Source organism: Poecilia reticulata, linkage group LG15, assembly GCF_000633615.1.
Source record: "Poecilia reticulata strain Guanapo linkage group LG15, Guppy_female_1.0+MT, whole genome shotgun sequence".
NCBI classification, from domain to species: domain Eukaryota; kingdom Metazoa; phylum Chordata; class Actinopteri; order Cyprinodontiformes; family Poeciliidae; genus Poecilia; species Poecilia reticulata.
In genome coordinates, this window is record NC_024345.1 from 3,909,545 (window position 1) to 3,925,977 (window position 16,433).

At 38.5% G+C, this 16,433-nt stretch overlaps 1 protein-coding gene across 8 annotated transcripts in view; it reads right to left on the reverse strand.

Moving 5' to 3' along the window:
* Positions 1–16,032, reverse strand: part of ccdc88ab (coiled-coil domain containing 88Ab) — a 70,005-nt gene extending 53,973 nt beyond the window's left edge. For 5 of the 8 annotated variants that reach the window (XM_008428750.2, XM_008428747.2, XM_008428748.2 and 2 more), the window contains exons 1-3: positions 15,338–16,032; positions 15,112–15,212; positions 3,232–3,340 (exon numbers count right to left, since the gene is read on the reverse strand). In XM_008428750.2, the coding sequence (XP_008426972.1) occupies positions 3,232–3,340; positions 15,112–15,212; positions 15,338–15,400 (273 nt within the window). In that variant the 5' untranslated portion in view covers positions 15,401–16,032. The remainder of the gene's footprint in view (positions 1–3,231; positions 3,341–15,111; positions 15,213–15,337) is intronic. The other 3 variants (XM_017309029.1, XM_008428749.2, XM_008428753.2) reach the window with 2 other exon arrangements.
* Between the last annotated feature and the right edge of the window lie 401 nt (positions 16,033–16,433).

Consider the following 16,433-nt stretch of genomic DNA (forward strand, 5'->3'; position numbering starts at 1 on the left):
ATAGAGCACGATGTTGCACAAGTCTATGCACCAAGCATAGAATTAGGCTAAACGGATCTGCCCTTATGGATCATCATCATAGTCACCGATATTGGATCTAGAATTGTTTTCAATTTTGGGACCAATATAGATATATTAACATATATATATTTTAAATGTCGACAACTACCACAGTGTACAAAGCCCATTAACAGCTCAACACATTTGGAATATATAGTCTTTCCAGCTCTCTGTGATATTTATACTGTAAACATTGATAATGAAGAAGCCCCGTTTTGTTTTGTGCTCAAGTCCACGTATTGAAATAATAATACTGATCTGATCCACTTTGTGTGCTCTCCACCCAGAATTTGTTTTGCTGCTGGATTTATTGTAATTTCAAAAATTATAAGCAGGACATAGATGTATATAATCAGAATATTATTGAGAAGGTCATTTATTTCAGTAACTCATGTCAATAAGTGAAACAGCTTATAGAAATTACACACTGATGTTTTCAAGCTGTCGTTTCTGTTGATGACAATTTTCCACCTGCAGCAATGAATACATCACATTTAAGTTTATTGTACATGAAACCAATAAAATCTATAATTGGCTTTTACTGAATATGACTATAAATAGAGAAAAATGGCAAAAAAAAAGTTTCAATAAAATCTTTGCCTTCTACCTCCACTTTGGCATAAAACATGAATTGCATTCAATCAAGAAACCTTTAGGGAGCAATAAAGTCTTTGGAATGCCATCATGTGGGCAGATGAACACATAGCGAGGGATTTAAACCCCATAGGTGGTCTCTGTAAGGCAGGGGCCTACAGACACAAGTGGCAGAACAATAGTGTGACCCAGAGGTCAACAGGGCGATGCAGACACAAATAGGCAGGATTAATCAAACGTCAAACATGAACAAGAGTTTCATTGTTGGCCCATAATGTCCCCCTAAATCTAAAACCATGCAAACCTGACAGCTAAATGGTTCAGAAAACAGCACCAGTTCAGCAATAGCATGTTTAGACATTTCTCCGCCACCGTTTATCAAACACAGGAACCAAAACTAATTATTTAATTGGGTAGAATTAACATGCTAATTGTCAATTTTCCCCCCCCCACAAACAATGATAAAATTATTAAATCAGCTACTGAACTCAAAAACTTATTTGAGTCTAGAGTAGTTTGTTTTAACAACAATACAGCCAATTTAAAATAAGAAGAGAAAAATCCCTAAATTTTTTCAGAATATGTGGCAACCTATTAATAGAGTAAAGTGACTTAAAATTAAAACACAAATGTAACATTCAACAGTTGTGCACAAAACTAACATTTTATTACTCCTTCAAATGCTACCATTATATAATTGCACTGGACTTGTCTTGTAGCTTACAGAGTCACAACATTGACCCTTGCTAATGCCTTTAACCTTTCCTCGTCTCATCCTCCACAGACTTTGAAGGTCACAACTTAACCCAAGTAGCCACTTATAACGGTTAATTCTGCTGGCAATTTGAAGCAGCCTAATGGAGCTTTTAACATCATCAGCGAAACAATAGAGTGACCGTTTCCATAAGACAATCTAGGAGTAATTAGCAGGATGTTCGCAATCAGTGAACAAAAAACTAACCAGTGATTACTTTTGATAACTTATGCTGAACTAAAAACTTTTTTTAAATTTTTAAAGTTGAGTGATAATCTATTCATTTGCTTAAGTTCTGCTGGACCAGTGTCCTAAAAGTTGCAGGACACCAGCCCTCCAGGACCAGACTTTGACATCACTGCCTTAATTTACCACACTGATGGAACAGCCTGTTGGGTCACAATCCACCGAGATGCCAAGCTATTCCAACAAAAATGATGACTCATGTTAAATACATATTGCAACATTTTGCTGTGATGGCTGCTTTTACATAGAAGTTATAGCAAATTACTGACTGGCATCGAGCTTTTTGGTCAAGACGGTACAGAAACAGGACAAACAAACAACAAACCACGCCAAAAAGATGGCATTCGCCATTCCAGCTGACAACTGGCACCACCATTACCAAGCTGAAAAAGACTTTGGACTTCGTAGGAACCCGCATCGCCTCACTGATACCTCTACATGTGCCGACAAAGCCAATTCCACCTTGAAAGAAAAACAAAAAACCTTTTTTCCTAAGCACTCTCATTTCGAGTTAAATCATAGATTTACATTTCAATACAGAATCTGAAAGACATTGCTACAAACAGGAATTTCTTCTGACCTGAATTTAGAGGTGCATCTAAATTCTTAGTTAGTGCGTTGACCCTTTTCTGTGATCTCCAGACAAGTCTGAGTACGTTTTGAAATACACTTTTTTTTAAGTGACTCTTGATATAGAAGAAAAAGAAACTTCAGTGTAGAAGTGGTATAAAACATTCATTTTAACATTTTCTTCTCTTCTTTCATGTCAAGGACCAAACAGCAAAACCATAATAAAAAGATTAGTTTCAAAAATAGCAGCATATATCTACAACCGCTGTACTTGAAATCATTACACCAAAGTTTTATCCTTATTTCAGAAACCCATCTTAAAATTTCGTCTCCCGTAGTTTATTTTAGCGGAGATGAGAGAGAAACTGAAATTATGTTCTTTCTGATCAAGTGAAGATTAATCACGGCGTGAACAAAAACCAACATGTTTTAAAGCTTGCTGAGCTGATGCAAGCCTATGAAGTGGAGAAAGGCTGATGACAAGATAAAACCTCCTTAGAGGAAACTGAGCATATCTCTTGCTTTCACTTCTGAGTTTTTCTTGTGAAAGTTTAGCTGTGTTCAAACAAATTCCACTTAGTGTGTCAACTCGTTGAGAGGGACGACACTTGCACCAATGCTAAGATTTGAAATTAATGCAAGAGAGTCAGTGTAAGCAGCAGACATGTAGCTGCATCTATGTGTTTTACATTTCTGATGTCAGATGGCTCCATAAATTTAAACTGAGTTCTGGATAATCTGGATACCACATCACACGCATTCACATCTGCAAATATCTTTCTGTTTATACAGCCAAGTAATTATGGGTATGTTCTTGTGTGGATCTATAAAAATATGTGTAAGTCAAGCAAAAGCTTGGATGGGAAATTTATTTGATTTCTGGGCTAACTGGTTGAAAACTATGAACCAAAACCACATAAAATGTGACACGTACAGAGAAATACAAAAACATATTAACCCAAGCAAGAAAACTGAACTTTTGATTAAGTAAAAGAAAAGCGTCTTACCTGATAGTAGGCTTTAATCTGCCTGATGAGAATAGAAAGGTTCTGAATGCGCAGTGTAGGGTCATTGTTTACTTTCTTGTTGGTCCTCTGCACTGTTGCTTTTGGATTTCTACATAGAAGACAAGAAAATTAAATGTTATTTATTTTATAGATTTTTTTCAAATATGGTACAACATGATTATGTACAGCGGACCACACACACTTAAAAAAAAAATGTAAAAAAATTTAAACCATTTCAGATCTAGAGAAGAAATGTTTGTTAAATAAAGCGAAGTAACATTAAGTGATTGGTCAGGCATAAAATAGTCACCTGAAAAACTTCTTCACAGTTTAATATGTATTCCTTCTGTTTAAGACACTCAGCTATCTGCCTAACAACAACTTTGCAATCACTTGTGCTAATCACTTAACAGGAAATTTCAAGATGTTTAGCTTGTGTACATCTTTTATAGCCAAAACTGCACCAAGATAGAAGAAATGGCGAGCTCAAGGCTGAAGTTTAAGAACTTTAAAACATTCCACCACTTTGTAGAATCAAGGAAGACGCTACAAAGTAGTACAAGCTGATTTTGCTACAAAGAGATATTAAAAGTGTCCTTCATGTCCCGAGCAATGCGCTTTATCTTTTTAATTATTCTAGTTAGAAATCTTCTGTTGACCGCGATGCTGACCAGAGATCTTCCTGTGTTGTTTGAGAAACAGATCTCAATAACTTATGAGATTTGCTGACTCAAAATTTGGAGACTCTTATAACACCGACATCATCAATGTAAAGTTCTATTTTTTCACGTCAATTTTTTACATGAACTTCAAATCGACATTACATATCCACATGACGACCTAATTTTGAGTCAAATGCTTAATTTATCCTCTTAAAGCAGAAGGAGAAGATGAGGGGTCAGATTGTTTATGAATGGATGGAAGCTTGTAGTGCAGCAGCAAAAGTAAAGTCATGCGTGAACTTGCATCATATTGCATAGACATCTGATCTGTTGTACCATTCTATGTATAATTTACTGTTGGAATAAAGAAATAAAAAATGAACTTTCTCAAAACTCACAGTAGAAATGTATAATCAGTTTTCACTCAATTGTCTGCTTGTGGCTCATAATAGATAGAAAAACATGTTTTAAAGGTAGAAATATACAAAGCTCTAAAATTAACTGTTGGTTTCCAGAAAACTGCCAAGATGCTGAAACATGGTTCCTTTAAATCAAGGCTATATGTTCCACTTCCTTTGATTAGTAGGAAGTGGAACATTAATCAACATATTTCATGTATTTGCTTTACCAGGAGTCTAAAAATAAGCCTTAAAATTTAAGATGCCAATCAAGGCATAAATGTAAGTTTTACATTAAAAAAACAAAAAAAACAAAAAAAAAACATTTTACCTAATCCAACAGGCTAATTTTTGTATGTGTCAATTAGCATTAGGCCAGCCTTCACCCTAATACACACAGACAAACATTTATGCTAATTGCAGAACACAGGGTTCTTTTAATTCTGGTCTAAATGAACCCCCATGTGACTGCCCCATCTCCCCCCTTCACACACACACAGCCCCTTTCGAAGCCCATTGTGGGGGGTCTGTTTAACTCAGTAATTAAAATCACAGAGGAGGCTATAATCCTATCAGGGCGAGCAGGGTAATGTGGTGTGCGAGAGAAAAATGGCATTCCTTCATTGTCGTTGCAGTCAGCTGACAACATGGCGGTCACAGAAACATGACCAAAACATCGCTTTACGGATGCAGCCCCTAATCAGCGTAGGGCGGCCTGACACACTCTTTGATTAGTAGGCAAATAAATACGGAGACTTACAGCAGTAACGGCTGTCAAAAATACGCTTATTACCCCCACCCAGGCTTCTTAATCCGGCTGATACAGTAAACCTAACACTTTAAATACACAAAAAGATTAGGGATGACCAGCCAAAGCCAGCTCAATTGCCAGGAAGGTAGACAACTCTTGGGCCAGACAGCCGGTCAGAAGCCGACCCGTTGGTGCTGTCCGTCGTCGCCGCAGCCTCAGACCCTGGGGCCACTGGGCCCCCTCCTCCCATGTCCCGCCTTTGATAGGCTGAGTGGGTTATGGAGTAGTGTTAACCTATATATGACAGGCTGAATTAGGCTCAGCTTGGGCAGCCACGCACATACACACAGATACAGAAAGCGGCCTAAATGTGCACACACACACACAAAGAAAGAGAATGCAGGCTACATTTGGCCACGTGTTGGACCTAGGGATTATAAGCTGTACTGTCCAAGCACAGCGGGGCGGTGTGGGCTTGGCCCCTGAAGTGTGCCAGGCAACGCGAGCAGAGAACCACTTAAGCCCAGTGTAGGTTAATAGTTCAGTTTGTGAAAATGAGAAAAGAAAATAGAACCTAGCACATACTAAAATGTCTAATCAGGATTTCGACAAGGATCTCAAATCTAATAATGTATATCCAAATTATTTTTGATACTGAAGTCTCGGAGTTGACAACAGAAACTGAATTATAAACATCTCTATAGAGAAAGTTACTACCTCAGTGTAAAATCTCCTTAGTTCAATAAACTACACTCACCAAGGGCTTGATTAGGTAGAGCTGTCTGCACATACAAATTGATCAATCACATATGCTTCTAGATATGGTGGCGATGATTCGCTGATGTTCCAACCAACCATCAGAATGCTTCAAATAACTTTAAACCTTGCATGGTTATCGGTGCCAAGCAACTGGGTCTGGTCTCAGTATTTTAGAAACTGCTAATCTACTGAGATTTTTTTGTGCAATCTCGGGATTACAAAGAATTATGTGCAAACTGGTTGCTAGTTAATGCCATATCTGAATGTAAAACCTGTCAAACCTTAAAGGAAGATGGGCAGTAAAAGACGCACCCAGATGCCACTTCTGTCAGTCAAGAACAGGAGTGGCAGCCTTGTAAACTGAGGCTGCCACTCAGACAGGTGCCTGGTTTGATTATCTTAAATTTCATCTGCAATATTCAAATAACAGGGTGAAAAATTGGCATAAACAACATTCAGTCATCCGTTTTAACCTGTATCCATGGTTGAGGTCGGAGGCATAATTGCATGAGGGATATTTTCTAGGCACACTTTCAACCCCTTATTATCAACTAAACCTCATACACACCACAACCTACCTGGGCTTTGCTACTGACCTTTACAATCACAGTGCACTCATTTTCTAAAGGTTACTTCCAGCAGGATAATCCAATATGTTGCCAAGCTCCACTAATCTCAAACCCATTTCTTGAACACGACAGTGTTGTCAATACATCTCAAACCAATGGCGCGGCTTCGGGATGTGGTGGAATCGGAGGTTTGCGTCACGGATGTGCAGTCAACAAATTTGCAGCAACTGCCTGATGCCATCACATCAATATGAACCAAAATCTGTCAGGTATGAAGGTTTAAAGGCTGGTCCAACTCAGGACTCGAAAGGTTTACTCGCTCATTTAATGCAAACTGTTGTATTTGCTATATTGTTTCTCTATCCACAATAGTGGCCTCTTAAGGAAAGCCCCTCCTTCATTTGGTTAGCAATAAATCTCATTTTTTGAACATGCTTATTAGTACAACTAAAATTGTCTGCATGTTTTTGCGCACCATAAAACAAAACAGATTGCTGAATTCCCGACCATTTATTTATGTACGTTACCTATTGCTCAATTTTCTTGTTTTTCCTCCCCATGAAGTCAATTGTATCCCATCTTTGTCTCCAAGCTTCCATATGGCTTCTTCACTTTCTTTTCTTCTCTCCTCCACTGTATTAGTAGGAACTGGTACCATTGTGATAACAATAAAAGGGATGATGACAACTATTCATTACATATTTTCTAGGTGACTATATGACTGATTGTGTGTCACCGCAATTATAACCCTACAAACACAAATACTACTCTTGAAAAACATTACCATTTGTAATGCGCTTCTTTACGACACCGGTCACATGAAATGAATCATTAAATTGTACAGAGAGTGTATTTTCAAATTTATTGGTATTTATTGATGCTTTTATTGAATAGTAGAGAAAATAGTAAACTATCAACTCCAACAATAAAGGACAGTTTTTGTAAACATTAATTGGAATTCATTGTGACAACAACAAATCAAAATCCTTATAAGAAATTCATCACAATAAATGATAAACGATATGATAAATGCCCACCCCTAGTTGGGCTCATTTGTTATTCAGTCAGTATCTCATTTGACCAAAATTACTTAAATTGTAATCCTGTGAATTTATTTGTACGGAGTATGAAATCCCTTTATAATACGAGTGTAATTCTGCCTTAAATAAGTTGCTCCAAGTTCCTCTATGGAACAGAAATATTGTACCTGGTTAATAATTATCACAACCCTGCTGCTAATGCTCAATGTTAAGCTGCAATTAATGGAACTCAATAATCCTGCTGATGTTTTATAGTAAATGTCTTTGAGGGGAATATGGGGGGATTACATGTCCCCTAAGCCATTGGGAGGCTAGGAACAGATGGACAAAGTGTCGACTCTGCATCGACTGCAAAAAAAGCAGCACTAGCAAACTAATGCAGATAACAGAAGTAGACAAAAAGGAAATGTGAAAGTTAAATAATTAATCCAAATGGATTTCTAGTTGGAAAAACGTCTGAAGGATATTGCATTGCAGTAAAGTAAGAGGATAACTCGGATCTGGAAATATAGGTTAAGCACTTCCTTGGTCATAAGGCTAACAGTGATTCGCTTTACCACAACTGTGTGTCAAGCTTTCTTCCCTTAAGGTCACAGCTGCAGTTTCCTAACAAGCATGATGCACATCCTGCCGCTTTATAGACGCAAAGGAACTGGCATGACTCAAAAGATGACTGCGAGTGATACAAGATGAACATCAAACTCCATGTTCTAACAAAAACGCCTCGACTCCCCCTGTGCAGACAGTAGCAGTAAAAGAGGAGACAGCCCAGCAGCAGATAACCCTGGCTCTCTTTTGTCAGAACAAGAATCTGAACTATGTATGCTATAACCTGGCCCATACAGGAAACAGAAGAAAGCAGAGGAGTGAGGTGATTGAGAACAACGAACAAGGACAACAGGAAAAGTTGTCCTTTCCTGTTGTCCTTAGCTTCAGACTGAAGTGAAGATAAAAAAAAATGAACCAATGACTGTTGACTACTTTCTTAAATACAATGTAGTGTATAAAGTTTTTCAGCCTCTTCTTTTACTTTGTAGCCCATCAAGAAAAAAGCAATTACAGACAGGAATGTCTTTCCAAGAGGGAGTTGCAACTAATCTTCTGCTATAAACCATGAAACTAAATTAACTCTGCCATATTGATATGTGTCACAGTTGGAATATATATTCAGTACATATTTCCTATGTGGTTTTTCTGTGCCAATTGTACTTGTCATCAACTCATTTCTGTTCAACATGCCAACTAATTGAGTGATCGAATTTTGGGGTGCTTCCCATGTATTAAGCAGCGCTTTAAAATATAAGAAGAACTTTTTCCTGATTTCTACCCTTCAAAAGCAAGGCAACCATCCTCATCATGTGCACAAAATTCTACAATATTTTCAAGTTCTTTTTCCATTTCAAAAGATAACATGTTTGGCTTAGTTTTAAGATTGCAGAAGCATTAACGTAATACAAAGCAAAGTACACAAAATGAATAATAAAGAGTCTAGAAGATCATGAACAAAAGAGCAGTCTTCAAAAATCTGAGATTTACATCTCTACTGCCAACACTTATCTCAAACACCTTTCAACAAATCACATCACACTCAAGTGATGACAGTCACAAGGACTAAGCTGCATGTATAATAGGGTTGTAACAAGGTCTCGAGCCATGAGATCATTGATTCCACTGTAAAGTGAATTCTGTGTTACAAACTGCTTTCTTTCTAGTTGCTTTACGAGTGCAAACTGCCATGAAGAGTCCCAGATACACACCCTCACCCAGACCATGTTTTCAGCTCTTATTTTCAAATAAGAAAGGAAGCAAAATGTGACAAACTGTTAGTAATCAAAGTAAGAATACCACTGATTAATGGCACAGAAGTTAACAAATGCTTCATGTTTTTCTTTAAGAAATTTTGCCAGAATTTTTCCATATCCAATTATGTTAAATGTAAAAGACTTAAAATAATCAAGCATCAATGGGATATCCACACTTTACAGATATTCTTAAAGAAAAAAAAAAAGAAGACTTTTCTAATCTGTATTCTACTTGTAAAAATACAAACATCAGAAGAAAACAAGAACAAACGTCAAATGTGGACTAAAACTCCTCGGTCATTACAGACCTTACATGACAGTTAATGATTCATGAAACTTTTGGCGTGCTGAAAAAAAAAAAAAAACAGGTGTTACATCTTTTCCTAGTGAGCTGGCTTTTTCATGAGCATGGACTAACCCAAGTGTAGATCTGTGTACGTTTTACTGATTCTTGGATGCATCTTGGTGTCGATAGTAATGATTCTGCATCAATGCGTAATCAATGAAAAATAAGAATAACTATTGTTTTACAGTTAAACCAAATGAAAAGAAGCACAGTTAATTTGGTAATGTAAAAATCATGTATGATGTTACTGTCAATAATATATAAAAAAAAAAAAAAGTGTTGACCCATTGACAAAGAATGGCATCCACAAAACATGAGCATGACAAGTTACACTTTAAGGGTTTACGGTCAGGAACTCTGACCAAAAACTTTAAAGTAGTCTGATGTGGAACTTCTCCTTGTGCACAAGTAGAACAAAGAAATTGCTATGCATTTAAAATTATTGCCTCAACTTTACAATCAATGGCTATTAAAGCAAAGAGAAGGTCACTGAGAGGAGCAACTTACTCATACCTCTTCTGGAACACATTACTGAATATGATGCACATCAGAGTGGAGTCAGAGAGGGTGATGTGCATCGAGATACAGCTAATGCTTGGCTGAAGAATTATGATTGAACTGTGAAATCAACCAATAGTAAACGGTCTACTGAAGCATGGCTAGGGACAATAAGTAGTGCCTGAGCCTGCAAGGGTTAACTCACAAGAAGATTTGGACAGGTTTTATACAGACATCTAGACTAAGAGGTACAAAGAAGTTAAATAAAAACTAAACTCGATTTTTGTGGTATTCCTGTATACAGTAAAACAGGACTGTTCGATAAACATTGAAAATAGTGTGAAGCTGCTTAGAGGAAAATCTCTATTGTGTCGATTTTCTTTACAACAATTCCACTTGTTTCCCCAACAGCCTGAAGAAGATGGAATAAACGGTTCGCTGAAGGGGCCAGCCAGCCAGCCAGCACTGCTCAACAGAACTGCCAAGAAAACAGATTTCAGACAAGCAGCGTGTCTGACAATTTTTTACTGGCACCTTCTCCGCTGAGCGTGGAAGCCAATTGGTATGACAGCAGAACGGAGGCAATGTAATTGGCTGGATGATGTCAGTCACACGAGGGCAAAGGGGAGGGGTCCCTGTGCCATCTGGGTGTCCGTCAGCAAACCGTTAGATAATCCCGGGGTCCGTCTACGCTCTCCCGTGCTGTCCTGATGACAACTGCTGCTAGTTGATTTGCCCCGTTTTTGGATCGGTGACACATTCACACAACACTGCAGCTCATACTGGAACAACTGACTCCATCAGCAAAACATTAACTTTAATATTCTTTTCTTATAAAAACAAAAAGGGATTCAGGAGGAATTTTTCTGTATTTTGTAGATACATTATTGCATGTTAGGGGTGGGTGAGAATTCAGTCACAATACTTTGTGGTATTATTGTGATATTGATGAAGATTATGCTAATTTTTTTTAGGAAACTGGCACGCCATGGAAACTCAATCATAGCATTAGAAACACTTAGTTCTTGAAAAACATTCCCATTTAAAACAGGCTTCTTCGCGTCGATGTGAAAATTTGGGCCAATAGCAATATCCAATATTAATATTGCTGTTAATGCCAATAAACAATTTTATATATATTTTGGGAAAAATGACCAGGAACAGAAAGCGACAAGATAAAAGTAAATATTGTTTGTTCACATCGGATCGACACAATAAATTTTAAAAATGGACGAAAATCAACCGATACCGATATTAGTGCCGATATAGCGTGAATCCCTACTGCATTTAATCATTTTCAAATTTACTGATATTTCATGAGGCTTTTGTGGAACAGTGGAGAAAATAGCAGAAAAAATTTCCAATCATGCTGTCAGTTTTGTATATACCATGAAGATTCTTAAAAGAAATTTTTTGTGGTAAATAATTAACGACATAATAACTGCCCACCCCATCGGCAAGGTAAATGCGTATTTTGAAATCAAGCACTGGGCACATTATTTTCATAATAAATAGAAGTGTTTGCAGGATACCAACATAAAAAAAACCTTTTAAACCAATTGGATCAACAACACTACCAAAGAAGAGGTGGGGAAGATAAAATTTAGGGTACAGGAGTTTAGCATGATATGATTAAACCAAATAAATCAATCTCCACCTTCAGGCCTCCCAATATGTTGAAAGAAAAAACTACCAGGCACCACAAAACTAGCTAACAATTACAGAACCAGGGCAGCCAGACATAGATGAACTAACTTGGGACAAAGAAGGAAAAGGAAAAGTTGAAGCCTCTCTGCAGAAGCTGAAAACAATATTTTCTGCTACCGGAGCTCCTTGTTGTTCAGACACATTTCTCATAAGTCGGGAAGCAGACAAAGAGCGTGCAGTTTCACCAACACAACTTCTAACCAGTACTGAAGGCCTTTGTGTGGGAGGGCGGCTGGGCCAGACAACTACCAACAGCTGCCTCAGTCCATAACCAAATGCACAGGGAATGAAAAAAAACAAAAAAAAAAAACAGAAAAAGTATCCACAAATCCACACACTCTCCCACGCAAACAGAAGCCTTACAGAAATTCATGCACACAAACACACAGTGCTGCCTCTGTCTGGCTATCCCTGGTATCCTGTAAGGCAATCCCCAAACCAGTAACAGTTCATTTCAGTTCAGTGCTGTCCTTTCCAGGATCACTAAACCATCAACAGAATTTTTTTTATTTCCACAGCATACATTTATACACAGAAATTCTAACCGTGTCTCATTTTTTAACCTTGAAAGCTTGAGTTAAGGAGCTGTCATGAGGTTGCCGTCATACAATTAGCATTTCAAACACTTGGTTTTCTTTTTCCGGGATGCAACATTGTGTCAAAAGTGGTTATCCTTTAGATTTTGGCAGAATTTCCCCCATGTCTGTTCCTCATCCATCCCTTCCCCCCAAAATCCTTCCGCTTGCCAATTTCCGTCTGTCCCATAGGGGAAAAAATGCTCTGAAAATACCACGGACTTGTTCTGTTTTTGCACAAGCTACGTGTAAACAAGAAAAGGCCGGACCTAAAAAGAGCCTTCCTAAACATTTTCTCCTTTGAAACAACTCAGCCAGTCAAGGCAGCCTGAAAGAGGGAGGAGGAAAACAAGTACTAGAGAGTGAGATGGAAGCGGCTGCTTTAACTTGATTCATCTTAGCTGACTGATCGCCGGAGCAGCGGGAGGTCACGGACTTAGGAAGGAGGCGACGGCAGGAGAAAGAGATTGTCATCAAATGACAGGAAACAGCCAGCAGGGTTAATCAGTTTTTTGTGCAACAAAGGGATCCTACACATATTTATACTTTTCCGAACCAAGGCTGTTCAAACCAACTGAAAAACCTCTCCCTTCTTAACGAAATGTAAACGAATATGAAGTGATGTCAGATTTTAGCAGTACTTCACTTTTGTTGTTGGTAAAAGACCACGAGACATTTCGCCTACTAGCGCTAGAGACACGGGTTTGTTTTGGTTATATTTACCCAAAATGTTCTGCGCTATAGCCCACGTCCTGCTTTTGGAGCAGTCTCTGGTCAGCTTGCATTAACGTATGAATTCAAACCACGCCAGAGTTCACTTCAACCGAATTAAGACCTAGGTTTTTAGGTGGACCAGAGTTTGCTTTTTTGGTCTGCATGAGAGTCTGATTGAGTATTCACACCTGCCCAAAAGAACTGGACTTTTTAAGCAAACTAGAGTTGGATTACAGTGGACCAACCATGCTTTCTGTCCTTTTTATCCTTTCTTTCTGGAAATGCAACATGGGTGAATGGATTAAGAAATAAACTTCCTAAATACAAATGTTTTTGTATTTAAAATCTGTACACTTCTTCCAATCTCAACACAGCTCTTGATAATTGCACTAAATACGTGTATTCAAATATCTTATATCAAGGCTAAAATAGTGCCCGTTTTTTTTTTCTCTTTACATTCTATATATTTGTTTCTTTATACGTTATTTTACTTTTATAACTGATGGGAAGCGACACAAGATGTGCCACACTTAATCCCCTCCTGCGAAGTGACGGTCCTTCGACTGGGAGAAGCCATGGTTGAATACTCCCCAAGACTGGCAAGCAGGATAAAATGCTGACAGTGTAAAGCCTGGTATTAGTGGAAAAATCTAAAAAAAAAAAATGAATATGGAAAATCCTAATAGCAGGAAGTAGAAGCCTGGAGCCAGACAAAAGGAGTGGAAATCCGTCTCCTGTTATGCCGTATGCATAATTCAGTGAGTGGAAAGAGACAAATTCGACATGTAATGCTCCCTCTCAACGCCAAGAAACGGAGCAAACAGTCCAATTCTGCTTTAATTGGATAAAAAACAAACATGTGCTTATGGGTCTCCCTGCATCACCAGCTTGCATGTTTTTTTCCCCCCCCAATACAGATTCTCTGCAGATACTAAGTGGTTCTCATGCTTAAGGCTACTATTTGCAGACTAATCTGTAACACAGCAGGGAGCTACCTCAAGAAGCCAGGGTATCTTCCAGTCTACTGCAAATGACAGAGTAGTGCGAAGGAAAAAGAAGAAAAAAAAAGCATTGAAAGTGGAGCAGCATGCTGCACGCATGCACCACAGGTTAGAGATGCAACAATCAATTGGACAGAGATTGGAATAAGCTCATTTTTCCTTCATCGGCTCTGATCAGATTGGCAGTCCCCTGTTCATTAAACCCAATCAATCTTGCAATTTTTGTTCTATCAATGCACCAACCAATAGGATGTACTACAACCCATTCTCACTGCATTTGAAAGTAACCTACATTCAGTATCTAGCATGGAGTAAAATCCTGGCATTTGAAAGTTGTGAAGCAGTGCATCCATAAAACAGGGCAGAAATGCACCGACCAATCAGACACAGAGCGTTCCCCCTGACCGGTGATTTACAGATTTGTTTTTCCCCTAATGCAGTAAAATCTCACTATTCTTTAAGAAATTTATCAAGCAAAAGCATCTCTTATGATTCACCATGAATGGTTAGAATAAATCAGGATAATCATACAATTTCTTCATTTTATGTTGGATTCAGAACCAACAGCTCAATCAAAGAACCTACAGCACAGTTTTTCATATGCATCACAGTCCTTAAGGGGACAAAATTGAAAATTGGAATAAGCAGTTTAAATTGACCAACAAAAAAAAAACAAGAACAAATGTGTGCAGAAAGCCTCAAGAACATTTTTGCAAGAACATTTTTGACTGTGCATTGCACCCAAAACAGTGTCCCTTTGTGAGTACCCTACATTCAATTCAAAAACTCGACAGAGGCTGCAGTTGTTTTAATTTGCTCAACGGGATGACCCTAAAAAAAAAAAGAAAAGAAAAATGGCCTGAGGGTTAGTGTCGTTTTAACCCGTCACCACAATGTAAATTATCGCAGAAAAAGACCACTATATACACACACACACACACACACACAACACCCCGACTGTAAATCTAGTTTCGCATGCCCTCATTTGGCTAATTCTGTCCCTCGATGTAGGCCAAAGGGACAGATGGGAATGTCTCCCTTCCTGTCAAATCACTTACATCTCAAACATGATCTCGTTCAGGTAAATCCCATCCACCAACTCGATGTATTCCGACAATTTACTGCCATCGGTCACCGTCGAGTGCCCAACACTCTTTACCTGTAAAAAAAATAAAATAAAGATAAAAATAAAAAATAAAAGTGCAAATTAACAAAGAAAAACAAAACGGTGTGATAAATTTTGAGAGTGCATCTGAATATTTAATTGAGGGGGGTCCTCCTTACCCAGCAGACCAGAGGCGTGAGCATGAACTGCTCCAGCAGTGGGGTGAAAACCTCGTTTTCCATATTCTTTTGGTGCTCTTTATGTCAGCTGATATGTGGAGGGAAATATGAGTGAAATATGCGTTTATTTACACTCCGCTCATGTTGCTTATTCGACCTTTACTTGGGCTAAAGCAAAGCCAAGAAAATGGGTTTCTTTAAGAAGGAGGGGGAGAAAAAAAAAACGTTAATCCTCAATCTTCTCGACAAGACCCAGCTGTGTCAGATGCCAATGAAGGGGCTTGGCTTCCTCCCAGGAAAAAAAAAAGAGAGAGAGAGACATGGAATCACATTTTTCAAAATTAAAACATTAAAAAACGAAGGTATTCTGTGATGCAAGGTCAGCCGGGTTCAGCTAGCTCGGCACAAAAGCGGTCAAATGCGGCGAACCTGTGCCAGGTAAGCTAACTGTGGACCGTTAGTGGCAGAAGATTTCAGCACACGGGAGTAATATTCATCCGAGACGGTTAATTAAAGGGGAAATATCCTGCAGCGAGGCAAATATACATATAAAAATCCTGATGTTTAAGGTCCTCCTTTTCGGGCTGTCGGTTCTCTTCTCGTATTTGTCAATAAAGTGACTTCCAGACGTGGGCTGCAGTCTGACTCCTTTCAAACGCCGAATACTAACTGAGCTGAAGAGTTGAGAGGATGACTGGAGGACACGAAGAACCGCCTCCCTGATCGCCAAGCATCTCCCTCCGCCCTCCCTGCTCAAAGAAAACTAGGGCATGGATCAAAGAATCCTCTTTCTGTTCAAATTTCCTCTGAGTCATTGCAAGGAATACTTCTTAGTCAACACTTTATTATTCAAGTCATTTTTATTTATTAGACTCTAACAGACTGTGTGGAAAGGAAGCAAGCCAGCTCTTTTTCTATATAAAAAGCTGTGTTTATAATCGCTCCACTGGCATAATTTAGATCTTAATGAATATGCATTTGCTTATTGCAGTTCTTTTTAAGCATGCTTAGAGGTCATCCTTATTACCCCCTTTGTCTGCATCAATTGTGTGCAGTATATGAGTAAACGCAATGATGCTACTGACACCTGGTGGGT